This window comes from Rhinopithecus roxellana, chromosome 8 (assembly GCF_007565055.1).
Source record: "Rhinopithecus roxellana isolate Shanxi Qingling chromosome 8, ASM756505v1, whole genome shotgun sequence".
In the NCBI taxonomy this organism is placed as follows: Eukaryota; Metazoa; Chordata; class Mammalia; order Primates; family Cercopithecidae; genus Rhinopithecus; species Rhinopithecus roxellana.
In genome coordinates, this window is record NC_044556.1 from 56,807,072 (window position 1) to 56,823,272 (window position 16,201).

The 16,201-nt window shown below is 47.4% G+C and overlaps 1 protein-coding gene across 2 annotated transcripts; it reads right to left on the reverse strand.

Annotated features, from left to right (window-relative positions):
• Positions 1-169: 169 nt before the first annotated feature.
• On the reverse strand, positions 170-14,661 carry LOC104660418 (Fc receptor-like protein 6). 2 transcript variants are annotated; one of them, XM_030935124.1, is made up of 10 exons: positions 14,515-14,661; positions 9,750-9,770; positions 7,917-8,183; positions 7,128-7,412; positions 6,691-6,972; positions 6,157-6,282; positions 3,075-3,140; positions 2,325-2,396; positions 1,160-1,191; positions 170-1,078 (listed from the first exon to the last, which is right to left on the reverse strand). In XM_030935124.1, the coding sequence occupies exons 1-10, from the start codon at positions 14,543-14,545 to the stop codon at positions 1,037-1,039; spliced, it is 1,224 nt and encodes a 407-aa protein (XP_030790984.1). In that variant the 5' UTR covers positions 14,546-14,661; the 3' UTR covers positions 170-1,036. The 2 variants fall into 2 exon arrangements, with proteins under 2 accessions (XP_030790984.1, XP_010359088.2); XM_010360786.2 differs by having other exon boundaries at positions 170-1,083.
• Positions 14,662-16,201: the final 1,540 nt, after the last annotated feature.

The following is a 16,201-nucleotide window of genomic DNA, read 5'->3' on the forward strand; positions in this document are numbered from 1 at the left end:
GAATAGATGGGTGCTGAGGAGTTGATGGGTGCAGCACACCAACATGGCACAAATACACATATGTAACAAACCTGCACGTTATGCACATGTACCCTAGAACTTAAAGTATAATAAAAAAAAAAGTTATAGTAAATATATAAACCAGTAACATAGTTGTTTGTTATCATTATCAAGTATAGTGTACTGTACATAATTGTGTGTGCTATATTTCTATATAACTAGCAGCGCTGTAGCTTGTTTGTACCAGCATCACCACAAACGTGTGAGAAATGCATTGTATTATGATGTTAAGGCAGCTATGATATCACTAGGCAGTAGCAAATTTTCAACTCCATTATAATCTTCTGGGACTGCTGTTGTGTATGCAGTCTATCACTGACTGAAATGCTGTTATGTGGCATGTAACTATTTCATATATATATATATATTTTTCTATTTAAATGTTTTTTTTTTTTAATTTTTAAACTTTTTTTGTTAAAAACTAAGACATACATAAACACACACATTAACCTAGGTCTACACAGGGTCCGGATCATCAATATTACTGTCTTCCACCACATCATCTTGTCCCACTGGAAGGTCTTCGGGGACAACAACACACATGGAGCTGTCATCTGCTATGATAACAAGGCCTCCTTCTGGATGCTTCCTGAAGGACGAGATATATATACATATATCGGGGGGAAGTAACATGCTTTCTGTGGCTTCTGTGTCCAGTGTCACTGACTGACCCTAAGTGTGTGTGTTGGTGGGCTATCTCCCCTCCCATTCCATTGGTTGGTCTTCTGCTAAGAGGAGAACCCAGGGTTCAGGTGCTTCTGACCAGGACAAGGGCTCCAGGGCTGCGTGATGCTGGATTTGGGAATTGAAGGAGCCCCAGAAAGAGTCGAGGAGCCCGCTGTCCCCCTGAGGAGCACTGGAGACTGGGGGTGGGCGTGTGTTGATAGGAGAACACCGTCACTAGCAGAGGACTTCCTCACAGTCGCCAAGGGATTCTTGGAGGGTGCTTCTTATATTCACCTCCTTGGATGAAACCTCACTGGGCTGCAGGCATCTCACCTCTGCATAGATGATAGAACTGTCCTGTGGAAGAGTTGGCTTAGGATGAGGAAGCAGATGTAAGACAGAGGTTGAGAAAGGAGCAGGGATCCTAGCTCACCTTTCTCTCTGCGGCGAACTCAGCAGGCCTGGCTGTGGGGAAAGAGTGAGTTCAGGTCAGGTATCTGTGCTTCACAGCAAGTACATCTCCTTCCCACCCCTCCTGGCCGGTTGTCTTCCTCTAGAGAGCCAGGGAAGCCAGCGGGGGGAAATTCCTTTCACTCCTCCTCAATCTGGAATGGGGAGACCTGGGTTCTAGTTCCAGTTGGACTACACACCAGCTGTGTGACCTCAGGTCCCGGGGGAACTGCCCTTCAGTTAAGAGACTCTTTGATTGTTCATTTCCCCTACTGCCATTTATGGGAAGGAGCAGAAACCCTATGCCAATTCAAACCCATTTTTGCAGACTAGGAATTGAACTAGCAGAGCAGGTAAGACATTAAAACGACAGCAACAACAAAACTCCCTGTTTTGAACGTCTATTACATGTAGACAATTTTTAAGGCTTGTTTCTAGAACCTAGATTCCATTCCTAACAACTTATAGTAATCCTGCAAAGCAGGCATTGTCTCCCCTTTATAGATTAGGCTCAGAGAGGACACTTGACTTGCCAAGTCCACAGTAAGTAAGTACATAGAGTCAGGTTTCAAACTCAGTTCTGAGACTCAGAAACCCAGACTCTTCCCATGATGCCACATGACCTATTTCTCTGTTAAAGGACCAGCCTTTCCCCCACCTCTGCCACCTGATTCTGATAGCTGTGGCTGGAGCTCATGGTCTTCTTGACTCCATCTTATAGTGAGGGCTGTCCTGCTTAGACTTAGACTCTGGAGCAAAGGAAGATTACATCATTTTTTCTCTCTTTTCTTTGTCCTTCACATTGCTCAGGAAAGGGCAAAAAACTCCCTGCAGTTATCATGGTAACAGTGGTGGAGGAGATGGTGTTGAGAATGGCGAATGTAGTGGTCATGGTGGTGTCTGTGGTGAGCGTGGTAGTGGAGGAGATAGGTGGTGGTGGTCATGGTAGCACTGATGATGGTGTGAAGGTGAAGGTGGTAGTGAAAGAGGAAATGGTGGTGACAATAATGGAGATAAATACGATGGTCTTGGTGATAATGGTGGTGGTCACAGTAATGATAAAAGTAATGACAGTGGTAGTGATACTTTCATTGTAGGTCCAAAACTTCTGTTCGCAAAAGTACCAAGTTTGGTCTGAGATCACTCACCCTCACTCCTCTTTGAGGTTCTATGCACCACAGAGTAGACAACACCTTCATCTTTCTCTTTCTGGTGATGCACTGAAAGAAGGAATGAGGCTTAAATAGGATCCACTTGACTCTCCCACCTCATGCCATAAGTGTCCTGAAGACATGGAGAGAAGCCCATCAGGGGCTCTGTTATGGTGATAAGCGGCAATGGGGGTTGGTCACTAATGTGGGGATAGCCATTATGGCAAGAGGAGTCAGGCCCCCTTAGCACTTTTTTTTTTTTTTTTTTTTTTTTTTGCAGCTTCCCTATCCCTGACACTGTTTAAACCAGAGGTTGACAAACTTTTTCTGTAAAAAAGGTAGTACATATTTTTGGCTTTGTGACCTGTATAATCTCTGTCACAACTATTCAACTCTGTAATATGAAAGCTCTCAAACAAAATAAACAAATGAGCATGTCTGTGTTACAGTAAAACTTTATCTACAAAAACAGGCAGTGTGCTGGGTTTTTGCCATAGGTTTGCCAACCCTTGGTCCAAACCTTCCCTGCCCCGTCTCCTGCAGCCCTGGCTCCCTTCCCACCTCCCTCTCCCACCACCAACTCCACAGCACTCCCTCCTCATGCCCTTTCTAGAAGCTGTTTGTTTTCCTTCCCCAGATGCCTCCAATTCCTGAGACACAGGGCTCAGGAAAGCTCCCTTCTTACTTCCCTTAAGAAGCTCTTCTTGGCCCACATGGGCAGACCACCGTCCTGCTGGAAGTCCTTACCATTGGCATATAGTGGGCACTGCTCTCCACCTGGAGCTGGGGGTGGTATCTGGGATGGAAGGGGCCCTAGGAGATACAAAGGCATGATTCACTGGGTGTCCCTTAGAGGGCAGGTGGGACAGGGGACAGGAAAACTGTGAACAAGAATGACAGAGAGGCCTCCAGCAGAGGTTTGAGGCCAGTTTGATTAGGAGGGCTAATTCAGAGGTCTGGACATGGTTGATTTTTATGGGATGCTTCCTTTGAAAAAATACCCTAGATGGCTCCATGGGAATCACAAACTAGGAGAAAGTAAGGTGAGCAAGAATGGATCACATTTTTGCTCTCCTCCTAGGAGGGGGCCTAGGCTTACCAGTCAAGCTGCTTTTCAGAAGGAAGAAAAGCTAATAACTTTGACCATACACTATATGCCAGACACAGGGCCAGGCAATCCAAATAAAATATAATCTTCCTAGTAAAGCACCTAACCAGTGACCAGCACATAGTTGGATTTCAAAAACATCTCTCTTCCTAATTCTTTGGTATCTAATATTTTTCACAACCATCTTGCAAAGGTTGATATTTTTATCTCCATTTCATAGATGAGGTGACTGGGGCTGGGAGAGGTGACTTCTATAAGGTCACAGTAAGTGGTGGAGACAGAATCTTAATCCAGGTTTGCATGCCTTTTCTCCACTAGCACACTGCCTCTGGAACAGCAGGTGCTTCCAGATCTTTAAAGGTAACTCTTGGGATAGGAATTGGGTCACATGTAGATTTTAGAACACTTGGGTCATGCCTGGTGCCCAAGAAATACTCATTACACTAACAGCTAGAAAGCATCAGAATCAGCGGGTAGGATATGTGGAAATGGCTTCTTCTGTAAAATCAAGAGGGGATTTATGGAGACTTAGACAGATCCCCAGTGATTAAGCATTCTCCAGTGCTCATTTGTCAGGGCTAAGAAATGAGCCTCAGTTTCCAAGTCTCCATTCAATGAAGAGTTCCATGAGTTTGATAGAACTTTGTTTTATGGGATGTGTGACAACAGGTAGTAAAACGAATGCTTTTAAACAAGCATAGCAGAACCTGTACATGCAGGTGAGTGCTACTTTGAAGTGGACCCCTTGCATGACCATATCCTTGTTCCAGTAACACCATCATTGGTCAAATGTTCTAAAAATTGACTTTGGACATTACATCTGTTGACTGTGTTTGGTGGTGGCATATTTCTCTTTGTTAAAGAACAGCTATGATATTTGGAAATGGTTGTGAGTCTCCCAGAGCTGGATTTGGAGAATAAGGCTATTGATCTGGCTGTTTTTCTTGCGTAGCTGTGGAATTGGTCCTGAAAGTGACTTTCTGAGCAATATTCTAAAGAATATTTTGTGTGCCTGAGATTCTGAGATATTAAGATCACCACCAGCAGTCCTGTTTGCATGAGAGATAGGATCCTTAGTAAAATGAAGCCTACCTGCTCCAGGGTTGGCAGTGGGTGTGGTGGTGATGGTCTATAACCTCTACATCAAGGGGATGCTCTTTTGTTCTCTGTGAAAGGCATCTTCTTCTTGAGGATCTTTCAATAGTGGCCACTGTTTCACTATCTTGTTTGGGGCTGGGGAGGGAGGCAGTTGTGCTACATTACTCTGCCATTACTCTGCCTTTAATGCTTTGACTCAGAGGTGAGTGGACAGAAACAGAAACACCTGTATTACTGAGGCCAGGCTAGGCCATTTGGAGGAGACTTCATTAGACACAATGACAGTAGAACTCACAGATCTTTGGTTTGTGGTTCCCTACTTCAGCTGTCTCCCCAATAGGTCTGGGTCTCCTCTCCTTTTCCCCCACTAAGAAGGGATACTTAAAGCAAGTCTAGCCTGTATTGAATCCAGACTCAAGACTAGTGAGAAGGGTGGAGATGGGAAGTTGTATGGACAAAGACTACAAATTCAAAAGGGGAGAGGAAGTTGAAGTCTGGTCCAAGCCCTAACTAGGTGCCTGGTGAGGCAGGGTATTGGGACTAGGGCTGGGGAGAGATCCTTTCAGGTACCCTGGTGGATGCAGGAAGGAATGCTTTGAACGTATGACTGGGTGGTCTTCCTTAATTAGCAGGATGGCCTAGCTCCTGGAAAACTTGTCCCAAATTTCTCAACAGAGGGAGCTGCAAACTTAAATAAGTACATCTGTCTTTGGAGGTCTATGAGAGCAAGACCTTGTCCCAGACAAGCAGAAAGTAAAAACATTGCCCCTGCAGAGGAGGAAGTGGGGTTGAGTTGAACCTCTGTAGGCAGATTTGAAGCCCTAGGAATGAACCAACACCAGATAGCTTTGGCACTGGTAGCCATTCCTTACATGTGGCCTGAGTCGAGCAAAGGTTAGAGTTGGAATAAACGTGTGGCCACCCAAACTAATTGCTTTGAAAGCCAACATTCATTCTTATGATCACGACTGAGACAGGAAGAAGAAGAAAATCTGGAATATCAAAATAAATAGATAACCTGAAATGTCATTTATCTGACTGTTTTCCTCTACATCAGAATTTTAACCTACCTTTTTATTTTCAGTGACTTTGATTAGAAGCATTAGAGAATGCACAGAGGAGAAAGGGCAGCCTGGGAACCTGCTGGGGCGATCTGCTTAGATTAGAATGAGAATTTACTGAGCACCCACTATGTGCCAGTCTAAGCAGATCAGAGCTCTGCTTAGCAGAGCTCAATGAGAGAGAAAGGAGGAGGCCTTTTTTTTTGTCATATTCCTAGCCACAGATTGTCTTTCAAATGTAAAGGATACTGATATACATCATGTTTGGCTTGTAATAATTCCTTGGTTTATGTTCTCTTCACGCCTGAGTGTGCAGTTGTGTGTTTGTGTGCATCTCTGAATGACTGTGAGCATGTGAGCGAGTGCATGTGTGTATATGTCCTGGAAGCATTAACTGTCCTTCCATGTGCCCCTTTGTGTGACACAGGAAGAGAAGTCCCCCCTCCCACCCCACACCCAGGAGAAGAGAGTGGCTGGCCCTATCAGATTCTGGCTTTCCAAAGCCTGGGCAGGGCCTGCCACAGGGATTCAGCAGCTAAGAAAGCCAAGAAGAGTTACTGACCAGCTTTTCTCCAGGGTCTCAAATAAACCAGAAGTGCAGCAGCAATGACCATCATGCCAAGCAGGCTCACAGGCAGCCAAGGAACCAGCCAGTTGCTGCTGGTGGGAGTGGACAAGACTTGAGAACCTGGGAATGGGGAGAAGAAGCTGGCCATGAACACTGAGGATAAAATTCAGAAATGCATTTCAGCCTGGCATGGAAGAGGCAGAATGACTGGTATTAGAGGAAGCATCTAGCCTGGGGGAGCCTCGTAGATGGGCATGAAGGATGGCTCAGGGGATGGCAGCAACGATGATGGTGACACCATGAGTGACCAGGTGACTGCTCCCCCCATGATGCTCCCCACTCCATGGACTTCAATATTTCTCTGCCAGGCTCAGTGGACAGATGGATCAATTAAGGTCCATGCTCGGTCATGCAGTGGCTGCCACGGGTCCAGCACTGTGCCAGGCGTGGTGGGAGGTACACAGAGGGTGAGATCTGACCCCTGCCAGCTTGCTGGGGCTCAAAGCTTTGTTGGAGGACAAAACGCACCCTTCAGAGAGAGCTTCTTGGGCTCACTCCTCTCTCTGGAGACACCATTCTCAGCCTCGCAGGAGTAGTTCCCAGCATCCTGCTCTGACTTCACTGGGAAGAGGAGGGAGGCGTTTCCACCACAGGGAGCTGAGTGGTTCCCCACAATCTTCTCATCAAGGTAGAACAAGTACAGGACTGGAGGGGAGCCCCTCTGGGCCTCACAGAGGAGCTGCACCATGTCCCCCACAGCAGGGTCAGTGGGTCCGTGGTGCAGAGTGAACACAGGACGGGACACAGGAACTGGGACACACATCGGGTGGGAGGCTCAGCCTGACCACCCAGGACCCTGGCTCCCTCCTCTCCTGGGGACCTTTCCCCAACTCCTTTCCCCCCAGGGGATCCCATTGCCTGATGCCCAGGCCCGTGGGGGCGTCTCCAGTCTCTCACACACTTACCCTGCACTCTGACCTCCAGCTGGGGGCTCTCCTTCTGGACCTGGCCACCCTCGGGGGCCACCTCACACCAGTAAAGCCCGGAGTCTCCCTCCTTGACTCCTGGGATGCAGAGTTCTGGATGAGGGCCCCTGTCCTGCAAGGTGTGGCTGTCCTTGTGGAAGGAGAAAAGGAGCCTCAAGGTTGACCTCAGGGGATGCAGCTTTGTCTGACATCTCAGGGTCACCAGGCTACCCTCTCGGGGCTCAGGAGAGGGGGTGGCACTCAGCACAGGAGGTGGGAACAGCTCTGGGGAGATGCAGGCCCAGGGCTCAGGAGGGGAGTCCCGGATGATGAAGCCCCAGGAGGCTGAGGCCTGAGCTTCTACTCATCCCGGGCTGCAGCCTGGGGACGCCGATGGGAGGCAGTTTGATCCCCAGGACCTGTCCTCTTGTCCTTACCCACAGGCTCTGAAGTGACTCCCACACAGCCAGGCCCTTCTGGAATCTTGGAAGTCAGAGGCAGAGGGGCCCTTCGAGGTCCTCTAGTCCACAGAGGGGAAGGGTGAGCCTGGCTCTTCCCAGTGCCCCCTCCCAGGAATCTCCCCTCTCCTTCCCCTGGCTCCATATGTGCCCCACAGTGGGGACAGGGGAGTATTGAGACAACATCTTGGGAAACCTCGGGGCCCCATTCATTGGCCCAGCATGAGGGGCAGCCAGAGACAGGGGTCCTGTCCAGAGAGCTACTGGCCTCTAGAGACGGGATCCTTGAGTGGCACTTCCTGCCCCACAAACTCCCAAGCTGGTGACTCACCTTGGACTTGAACCATGAGAGTTTCTGAAGTTAGTGTGAATATCTGTGGAATATACATCACCTGCCCAGTGCAGCTATACTGGCCACCGCTCTGCACTGTTGCTGCTCCCATGGACAGAGTCTGTTTTTTCTTAGAGGAATGAAGGAATTTTCCATCTCTGTAGAACTTCACCTGAGACAGTGGTGTATTCTTCCATCCCTGACATTGCAGAGTCAGGGCATCTCCTTCAAACACAGGGTTTGGCCAGGCTTGGAGGTACAGCCAGGCTGTGAGACAGAGGAACAGGGCAGCCCTGGAGTTGCAGGTCCCATCGGTCACTTCTCTCTCTCTGTCCCCCAGCCTAAGGCCTCCCTCTTGGGATGGAGGCCCTTGGATGGCACCAGTGCAGTGTCACTGTCTCCAGTCCTTTATGCCGACCAGAGAAGGGCAGGACCTGGACTTCCTTTACTCCTTCTCCTTCCTTTCCTTCTTCTCTCCTTCCTCTTCCCTCTTTCTCTTTATTCCTTTCTCTTCCCCTCCACTTCTCTCTTCTCCCTGTGTCTTCTCTGTGGCTTTCCTTCCACCCACCCTCCTTGTCTTCCTTTATATTGCACTTTTCTGTCTGCCTTGCCAAGCTTGGCTTAACTGCATTCATTCTGTTCATTGTCTTGCCTCATTCCTCCTGATTCAATTCCCTCCAGCCTAGATTGGCTTCTCCTCCTCTGGCTACCTAATGTGACACTTTCTGCAGCCTTCACTTCTGTTAATAGCAGCATCTGTGTCCACCAGAAAGCAGTTGGTGGGGAGTGTTGGAGGTGCCACAGCCTGAGCTCTCTCCCTCCTGCCTTCCTCATTGGGCTTCTCCAGGCCCAGCCTCCATCTCTACCTCAGCAGGGCATTTCATCTTCCGCCATTCTCATGGAAGGGATCTGTTCTCTCTGTCTGTATTCCTAAAATGTATTCTGTGCCCTGACATGAGCAGAAGAAGAGCTCCCAGGAATCCACTATCACCTGCAGGGCATCAGCATCATCGCCTGCAGGGCAGGCTGAGCCTGTCCCCAGTCTGTATCTGTCCCCAGGCTGTATCATATCTTTGATAAGCCAGACACCCCCATTCCCAGACAGCCTTCTGAGCCGTCCTGATGGCTTGAGACTAATGAAGAGTAACTGTTAGGGAGCCTCAGCGTATCCTGCTCTTGTCTAGATCTTCTGGATCCTTAGGACCCACTCTCCTCACCCTGGAAGAAATGATGCTTACCGCATTACTGAATGGCAAGCCTTGCTTCCACTACTCCTTTTTCTAACAGCACTAAGTATTGGTTTGAATTATCCCCCCCTGGAATCACAGGGTATGTCCTTGGAGGTCAAGATTTCATAGATCAGAATTTTTTCCTGTTTGACAGAAAGCTCCATGGAGGTCAGTGTCACCGAATGGGCTGGAGTGAAGGGGATCTGAGGAAGGAAGGAAGGCTGATCAGCAGACAAAGGTACCTGCTTCTCTGAACATAAAATGAAGGAAGGGAGTCCCAGTCTTGTTGAGTTAAGAATATAAGAGCTCCAGAACCACATGGAGAGAAGACAGAGGCCATAGCCACTTTTAAGGGTATAGGATAGAGGTCTAGAGCCCCACTGCTGAGGCTTGGGTCACCTTGGGACTACCCTCAGCCTTAGACTAGTGGAGTTTCAGGTTCCTCCTTTTCCTGGGAACTGGCCGAGACACCTGAGGAAGGGGCCTAGTCTGGTGCTGCTCTGCAGATGTTTCTGGGGGATCCCATGGCACTGTCCTGTTCCCATCCAGTAAGTTGTGGCCCATAGACATACTTTGAATTAGAAGAGACATGGACACAACTTACCAGTTTTCCCAACACAGGGAACTGCAAGATAACAAAGTAACATAATTAGGTTAAGTAGCAAAAAGAGCTTTCTGACAAGGAGGCCTGTCACTCAGCAATTGGGACTTACACTCATTCAACCAACCACCTAGCCACAAAACCGCCCATCCACCCATCCACCCAACCATCCAACCATCCAACCACATAGCCACTCAACCACCAAGCAACCCAGCCATCAGCCATCCAACCATCCAACTACACAGCCACCCAACCACCCAGCCACCCAGCCATCCCATCATCCAACAACCCAACCATCCAACTGTTCAACCACCCAACCACCCAGCCACCAAACCATCCATCCACCCATCCACCCAACCATCCAACCACCCAGCCACCCAGCCATCCCATCATCCAACAACCCAACCATCCAACTATTCAACCACCCAACCACCCAGCCACCAAACCACCCATCCACCCATCCACCCAACCACCCAACCATCCAGCCACCCAGCCATCCTATCATCCAACAACCCAACCATCCAACTGTTCAACCACCTAACCACCCAGCCACCAAACCACCCATCCACCCATCCACCCAACCACCCAACCATCCAGCCACCCAGCCATCCCATCATCCAACAACCCAACCATCCAACTGTTCAACCACCTAACCACCCAGCCACCAAACCACCCATCCACCCATCCACCCAACCATCCAACCACCCAGCCACCCAGCCATCCCATCATCCAACAACCCAACCATCCAACTATTCAACCACCCAACCACCCAGCCACCAAACCACCCATCCACCCATCTACCCAACCATCCAACCATCCAGCCACATAGCCACTCAACCACCAAGCAACCCAGCCATCAGCCATCCAACCATCCAACTACACAGCCACCCAACCACCCAGCCACCCAGCCATCCCATCATCCAACAACCCAACCATCCAACTATTCAACCACCCAACCAGTCAGCCACTTGACCACTCAATGTTGGTGGACCTACTCCCTAGAACTCTTTGCTCTATCTCAGTTCAAATATTGCCTTCTCAAACACGTCTTCCCTGAGACTCCAATCAGAAGAATTTTCCCCAGTCACTAAAACAATGCCTCATTGTATTATCATCAAAGCACTTATCACTATTCGAATTTATCTTATTCATTAAATTGCTTACATGTTATCAGCTGTCTGTCTATAATGTAAGCTCCACATTAGCTGGGACTCTGCCTATCTTACTCACTGCTATATTTTCTATGCCTAGGACCTGTGCCTGGAACATAGTCTGTGTTCAGTAAGCATCCGCTGAATAAATGCACAAATGCTTTCCTTTGCATCTAGTTGTATGAGGTGGGAAGCAAAAAGCAGAAAACATAGGACTAGACTCTTGCATGAATGTGCCAGAGAACCCATATTGCAAGGGCAGGGCCTGATTCTTGTGGTCCCATCTGTCCACAGAACTCTGGTGAAAAGGGTACAGAAGTGATCAGACTGAGGAGGCCAAGTCCCCTGAAAGAGTAATCATTAAAGGATGTGAGACATTGTCAGGCAGCACAGATGAATAAGAGAACTACAAATAAAATGGATGCATCCCACATCATGCTTGCATCTTGGATGTGCTGCATTCATCCTTTTAAATGAATGGTGTGAGAATAGGTAACCTGGGAAGAGAGGCCAACTCACAAAATGATGACAGATATGGTTAGGTAGGTTTGAATAACCCAAGTAATGGAAGACTCGAAATTGAAAGTCACAGCTGGATATGAAGCAGTGAAGAATCTTTTGGACTTTGGGGCAAGGTGTGAAACAATGAATGAATGTAGGGCTGAGTGCAGTCAGTCCAGCCAATCCTCATACATTTATTTGTGTCCTTCATTGCTGACATGTCCTAGGTATTTTGCATAACACCAAGAAAATGCAAGAATGGTCTTGGGAGGGGTGGGTGAAAACCCTCTAAGAGCAGATGTTTGGCTCTGTCACATGGTGTCATCTTTGTTTTTCACAATACTTTGGACACAGATGGAGACTTTCAGTTCCATTCTCTATTCAGCTCAGGGTCAGCTCAGTCATAAGTTCTCAAGAGTGTGCAGAACAATGAGTCTCTTCCTCATCATCCCTCCATTTCCACCCCTAACCCCCATCTATGAGCTTGGTGTAGAGGAAAGCATGCAGGATTTGGAATCAGATGACCTGGACTTGAGTCATGAATTTGACTCTTTCTGTATGAACTTGAACAAGTTGTCTAAATTCCAAGAGCCTTCAATATCTTGTTCTGTCATATCACATAATAAAAATGATAATAGTCATTTTTTTTTTCTTACAGTGTAGTTGTGAAGGTTATATTGACCCACTGCCTGGGAAAGTGGTTACTACATTAACTGAAAGCAGAAAGAAGGCCTGACCTCAGAGTGACAGAGACTTTACTCTGTAGTAATGTCTTCCTTCCCTTCCCCTCCTCACTGGAAAACAATTTTGCAGCTACAAAGTGCTAAACAAACAGGGTTGAGGCCACTGAAGCCAAAAACAAGACAGAAAGCACCCAGGAAGCATAGATGCACTTAAAATGAGCTCATGCCCCCAAATCCCGATGACTTGCTGCCTGTGGTACTGCAAGATCTTGGAGGTGGGATTACAAACTTGTTTTCTGCAATTAAAACAGCAGCCAAATGGGAACATACACAGTGGGTGACACCTGCTTACAGCAGTTTCTGCAATGAGGGCCCAGGGACCTCCATTAGCTATATAGGCCGAAGATGAGGTGACCGTATAATGAGGTGGCCAAGAGCTACTGTCAAACCAAGTTCCATAATAGAGTTCCAAAAAATGAAGGCAGCAGCCCCTGCCAACTCTAGCAGCAGGATAATTTCCTCTTAGAGTTTCTGAGGGATCGGGAGATATTTATCTGGGAAAGATACAAGAGGAGAGACACAAAATACTTGGTGGGCTAAGCTTAAAAGAAGGGAGCGACTTATTCTGAGTTACTTTTTAGGACAGAAATGGAAACTAGAGGGATCAGGGAGGCAGATTTCAGCTCACCATGAAGAACTCTCTCACCACTGAGCTCTGCCACTGTGGAACAGGGTGCTGTGCCAAGCCGCAGCAGTCACATTGCTGGGAGCGCTGTGTGGGACCCCATGACACCTCCTATGGACACTGTGTGAGTATGCAGGGAGCAGGCTCCAGCGGTAGGAGGGAAGTTGGCTAATGTTCAGCTCAGAAGAAAATTAAGCTTAATTTCCCAAACTTTAAGTACATATTTCACATTCAGCCAGGTCCCAGCATGCTCAGTGTCAGGGTTCCTTTCCTGCTGGAGTCCTGACAGCCAATAATAGTAATAGCCACCAATTTATTATGACCACATCCTGCTCTTGAGAGAGGAAATAGCAGCTCTACATGATACATGTTTCTACACACCCAGCCGCAGGGCCTGTGATTTCGGCTGTTTTTCTGGGGTCCCTGAGCATCACATGGGACCAAATGTGCTGGTGCTGGGTTCTCCATTACACTGTGCACCAGTCAGCCGGTCACTGACTCCCTTCCTCTCCTCCTTTGCTGTCTGTCATCCTTGTCCTGGGTTCTAAGCTGGAACACTCTCAGACTGTATCTAGACAACTCCAAGGGCTGTTCCTTTTACAAGGTAGTGCCATTTGCTCCTGTGAGTCTTGTGCCTGGAGTATATCCAGGCACTGCCTCAGTGTGAGTATTAGACCTTTCCATTTGTCCAAATGGCCATTCATAAAACACACAGAGTAACACGCTACGCTGGAGAAGGAACATTGAGTGGAACAGGCATTTTCCTCACAGGGTCAAATTCTCACAAACTCTGTCCAGGAAGAGGTTATATTTAGGAACAGTTTTGCTTTTCTAGTTCAATGAAAACAAACAGCAAACAAGCTATTGGGACCAAGAATTAAAAAGTAGGTCCACTTGGAAACTGTAAAGTGAAACAAAATATATGCACAAATTATTTCTTTTAGGTATAAGGTGGGTGATACTGGCTGAGACTGAGCTGGGTTTGGGGGAGCCCAGTGACCCTCCCCGTGCAATCCTCCACCCTTAGACCAGCTCCGTCAGTTACAAGTAACCTGCGTGAGGAGAAATGGAGAGAAGAGAGAGAGACATGGATCAGATAATGAAGTTGATTCTTCAAACCAGCCCCATGGGTCTGAAACAGCCTCCAACAGAGAGATGTACGCGGAAGAGAGATGGTCAATTTGAAAAGGGCTTTGGTTACTCAGAGCACAGGCCTTTCAACCAGGTGAGAGGTCTGACCATTGTTAAGTGGTTCTAAGAAAATGCTGAGTCCCCATAAAAATATGTCACCCTGTAAAATTCCACCTCCCATTGCTGAGCAAAATGTCTGGGACTGTTATCCCTCATTTCCCTGACTCCTGCCCTGTTGCCCCCAGCGGCCTCCTTCCTTTTTGTAACTTTCCTTTTGAGACAACTATGATTAGTATTTTAACCTGATGTCACAAGATAGAAATGTCATTGGGAAGTTAGGGGACTTTGTAATGTGATTTTCTGCCTCCCTAATTTATCTCTGACGTATCAAAGGGCTGCCCTGCCAAGGACACAGGACAATGGGATAGGAAACACTGAGGAGTTTCTCCTACCCCAGTGCCCATCTCTCCCAAGCATGCCCAGGTGCACACACCTGTCTTGAGCTCCAGCCACAAACCCACTGGAATTGGAAAAGGTAAGATGAGGAACTTGGTGTCTCAGGGATGACTTATGGTCCTTAGTGCTCTAGGAGGGGATGCCCAAGCTCATTGACTTACCAAAGAGCAGCACAGCCGTCCAAAGCAGCATGGGGCCTGTCCTGGCACAGAGGAGGGAACACAGGTCAGAAACAGGCTGGGCGAAGCTGGCAGAGAGCAACCAGGCCTCAGGATCGAAGGTGGGTGAGTGACCTAAGCTGGGTGGTGCTATAGCTTGATAGTTGAAATAGGAAGTGGGAAAGAAACTTACAAAGCTCTAACTGGTATTTCTTCTGTGGCTGAAGAAGTATTACACGAATAAATTTTCTTGAACACTAAGCATGAAGGAGTCAGTAACTCACTAATAAATCCCTTACATTTTCTGTGGCTTCAACAAGCCTATGCCAGGGAACTAGGATGGAACATTATTATGGGACACCTCCACTAGAAAGATCCAGAGACTGCCCGAATTTGCTTGTCCTCAGCATCATTTGGTCTGGGAGCGCAGCACTGGAAAACTAAGATCATCTACCCCTTGACCCCCAAGCGACCTCCCAGCTTCCGAGGCGCTCCTGTCTCCAGCGGTAAATGCTTGTGGACGCTGCAATGCGATGAAGAAGTGGAGCCCTGAGGACGGTTCACAGGATCCTCAGTTCAAGAAGGAATCAAGCATCGATGAGTATGGAGTAGAACACAGATGGAGCTTTGGAATCTGAGGCTTTTAAGACTGTCAGGTATTATTTTGAGAATAACTCTTCCTTAAAAGACACCATTAAGAAAGGGAATAGGCGAGTTGTGGTGTGATGAGATAGTTTAAATACATGTGGCTGACAAAGGGCCCACACGAGAAATATAAGAATTTCTGCAAACCAATAAGAAAAAGACAGACAAATACTAGAAAAATGGGCAAAAATAATTGGATAGGTACTTCACAGAAGCAGATATCCACGTGTCAAATCAACATAGCACAAGGAGCTTGATATCATAAATCACTGTGGGAACGCAAATTTAAACTACAGTAAGATACCACTACACCTTCCATAAGAATAAGGGAGTGATACTGGCTGAGACTGAGCTGGGTCTGGGGGAGCCCAGTGACCTGCCCCATGCAATCCTCTACTGAGTATTGGTGACGATGTGAAGAAACTAGAACTCTTGTACACCACCAGTGGGAATATAAATGGTACAGTCACTAGAAAATGGCTTGACAGAATCTACCAAAACTAAACACAAGGATCCCTGATGTTTCAGCATTTTCACTCCTGGGTAGATGTTGAACAGAAATGTATACATACAGGCATCAAAATCTATGCACATGAGTGCTCATAGCAGCATCATTTGTAATAGATAAACACTGGAAATTATTCAGTGTTCCCTCAACAGAGAAAGAGGTCCCACATTCCCATCTCCTCTGTGGACAGAACATGAGAGTTTACGGTGAAACACAGAGTCAGGCAAAATACTAGGAAGCATGTTCTTTCTTTTCTTTCTTTCTTTCTTCTTTCTTTCTTCTTTCTTTCTTTCTTTCTTTCTTTCTTTCTTTCTTTCTTTCTTTCTTTCTTTCTTTCTTTCTTTCTCTCTCTCTCTCTCTCTCTCTCTCTCTTTCTTTCTTTCTTTCTTTCTTTCTTTCTTTCTTTCTTTCTTTCGTCTCTCTCTCTCTTTCTTTTTTTCTTTGAGAAGGAGTCTCGCTCTGTTGCCCAGGCTGAGTGTAATCTTGGCTCACTGCAACCTCCGCCTCCTGGGTTCAAGTGATTTTCCTGCCTCAGCC

Bases quoted from the DNA above. Each gene is read 5' to 3' on its own strand.
- LOC104660418 (XM_010360786.2), bottom strand. From the start codon at position 14,545: ATGCTGCTTTGGACGGCTGTGCTGCTCTTTG. The intron at 6,283-6,690 runs GTGCGTTTTGTC...CCCCATTCCCAG, and splicing joins CAAGAAGCTCTCTCTGAAGG to GTTCTCAAGTCTTGTCCACT. The intron at 1,084-1,159 runs GTGAGCTAGGAT...ACTCTTCCACAG, and splicing joins AGTTCGCCGCAGAGAGAAAG to GACAGTTCTATCATCTATGC.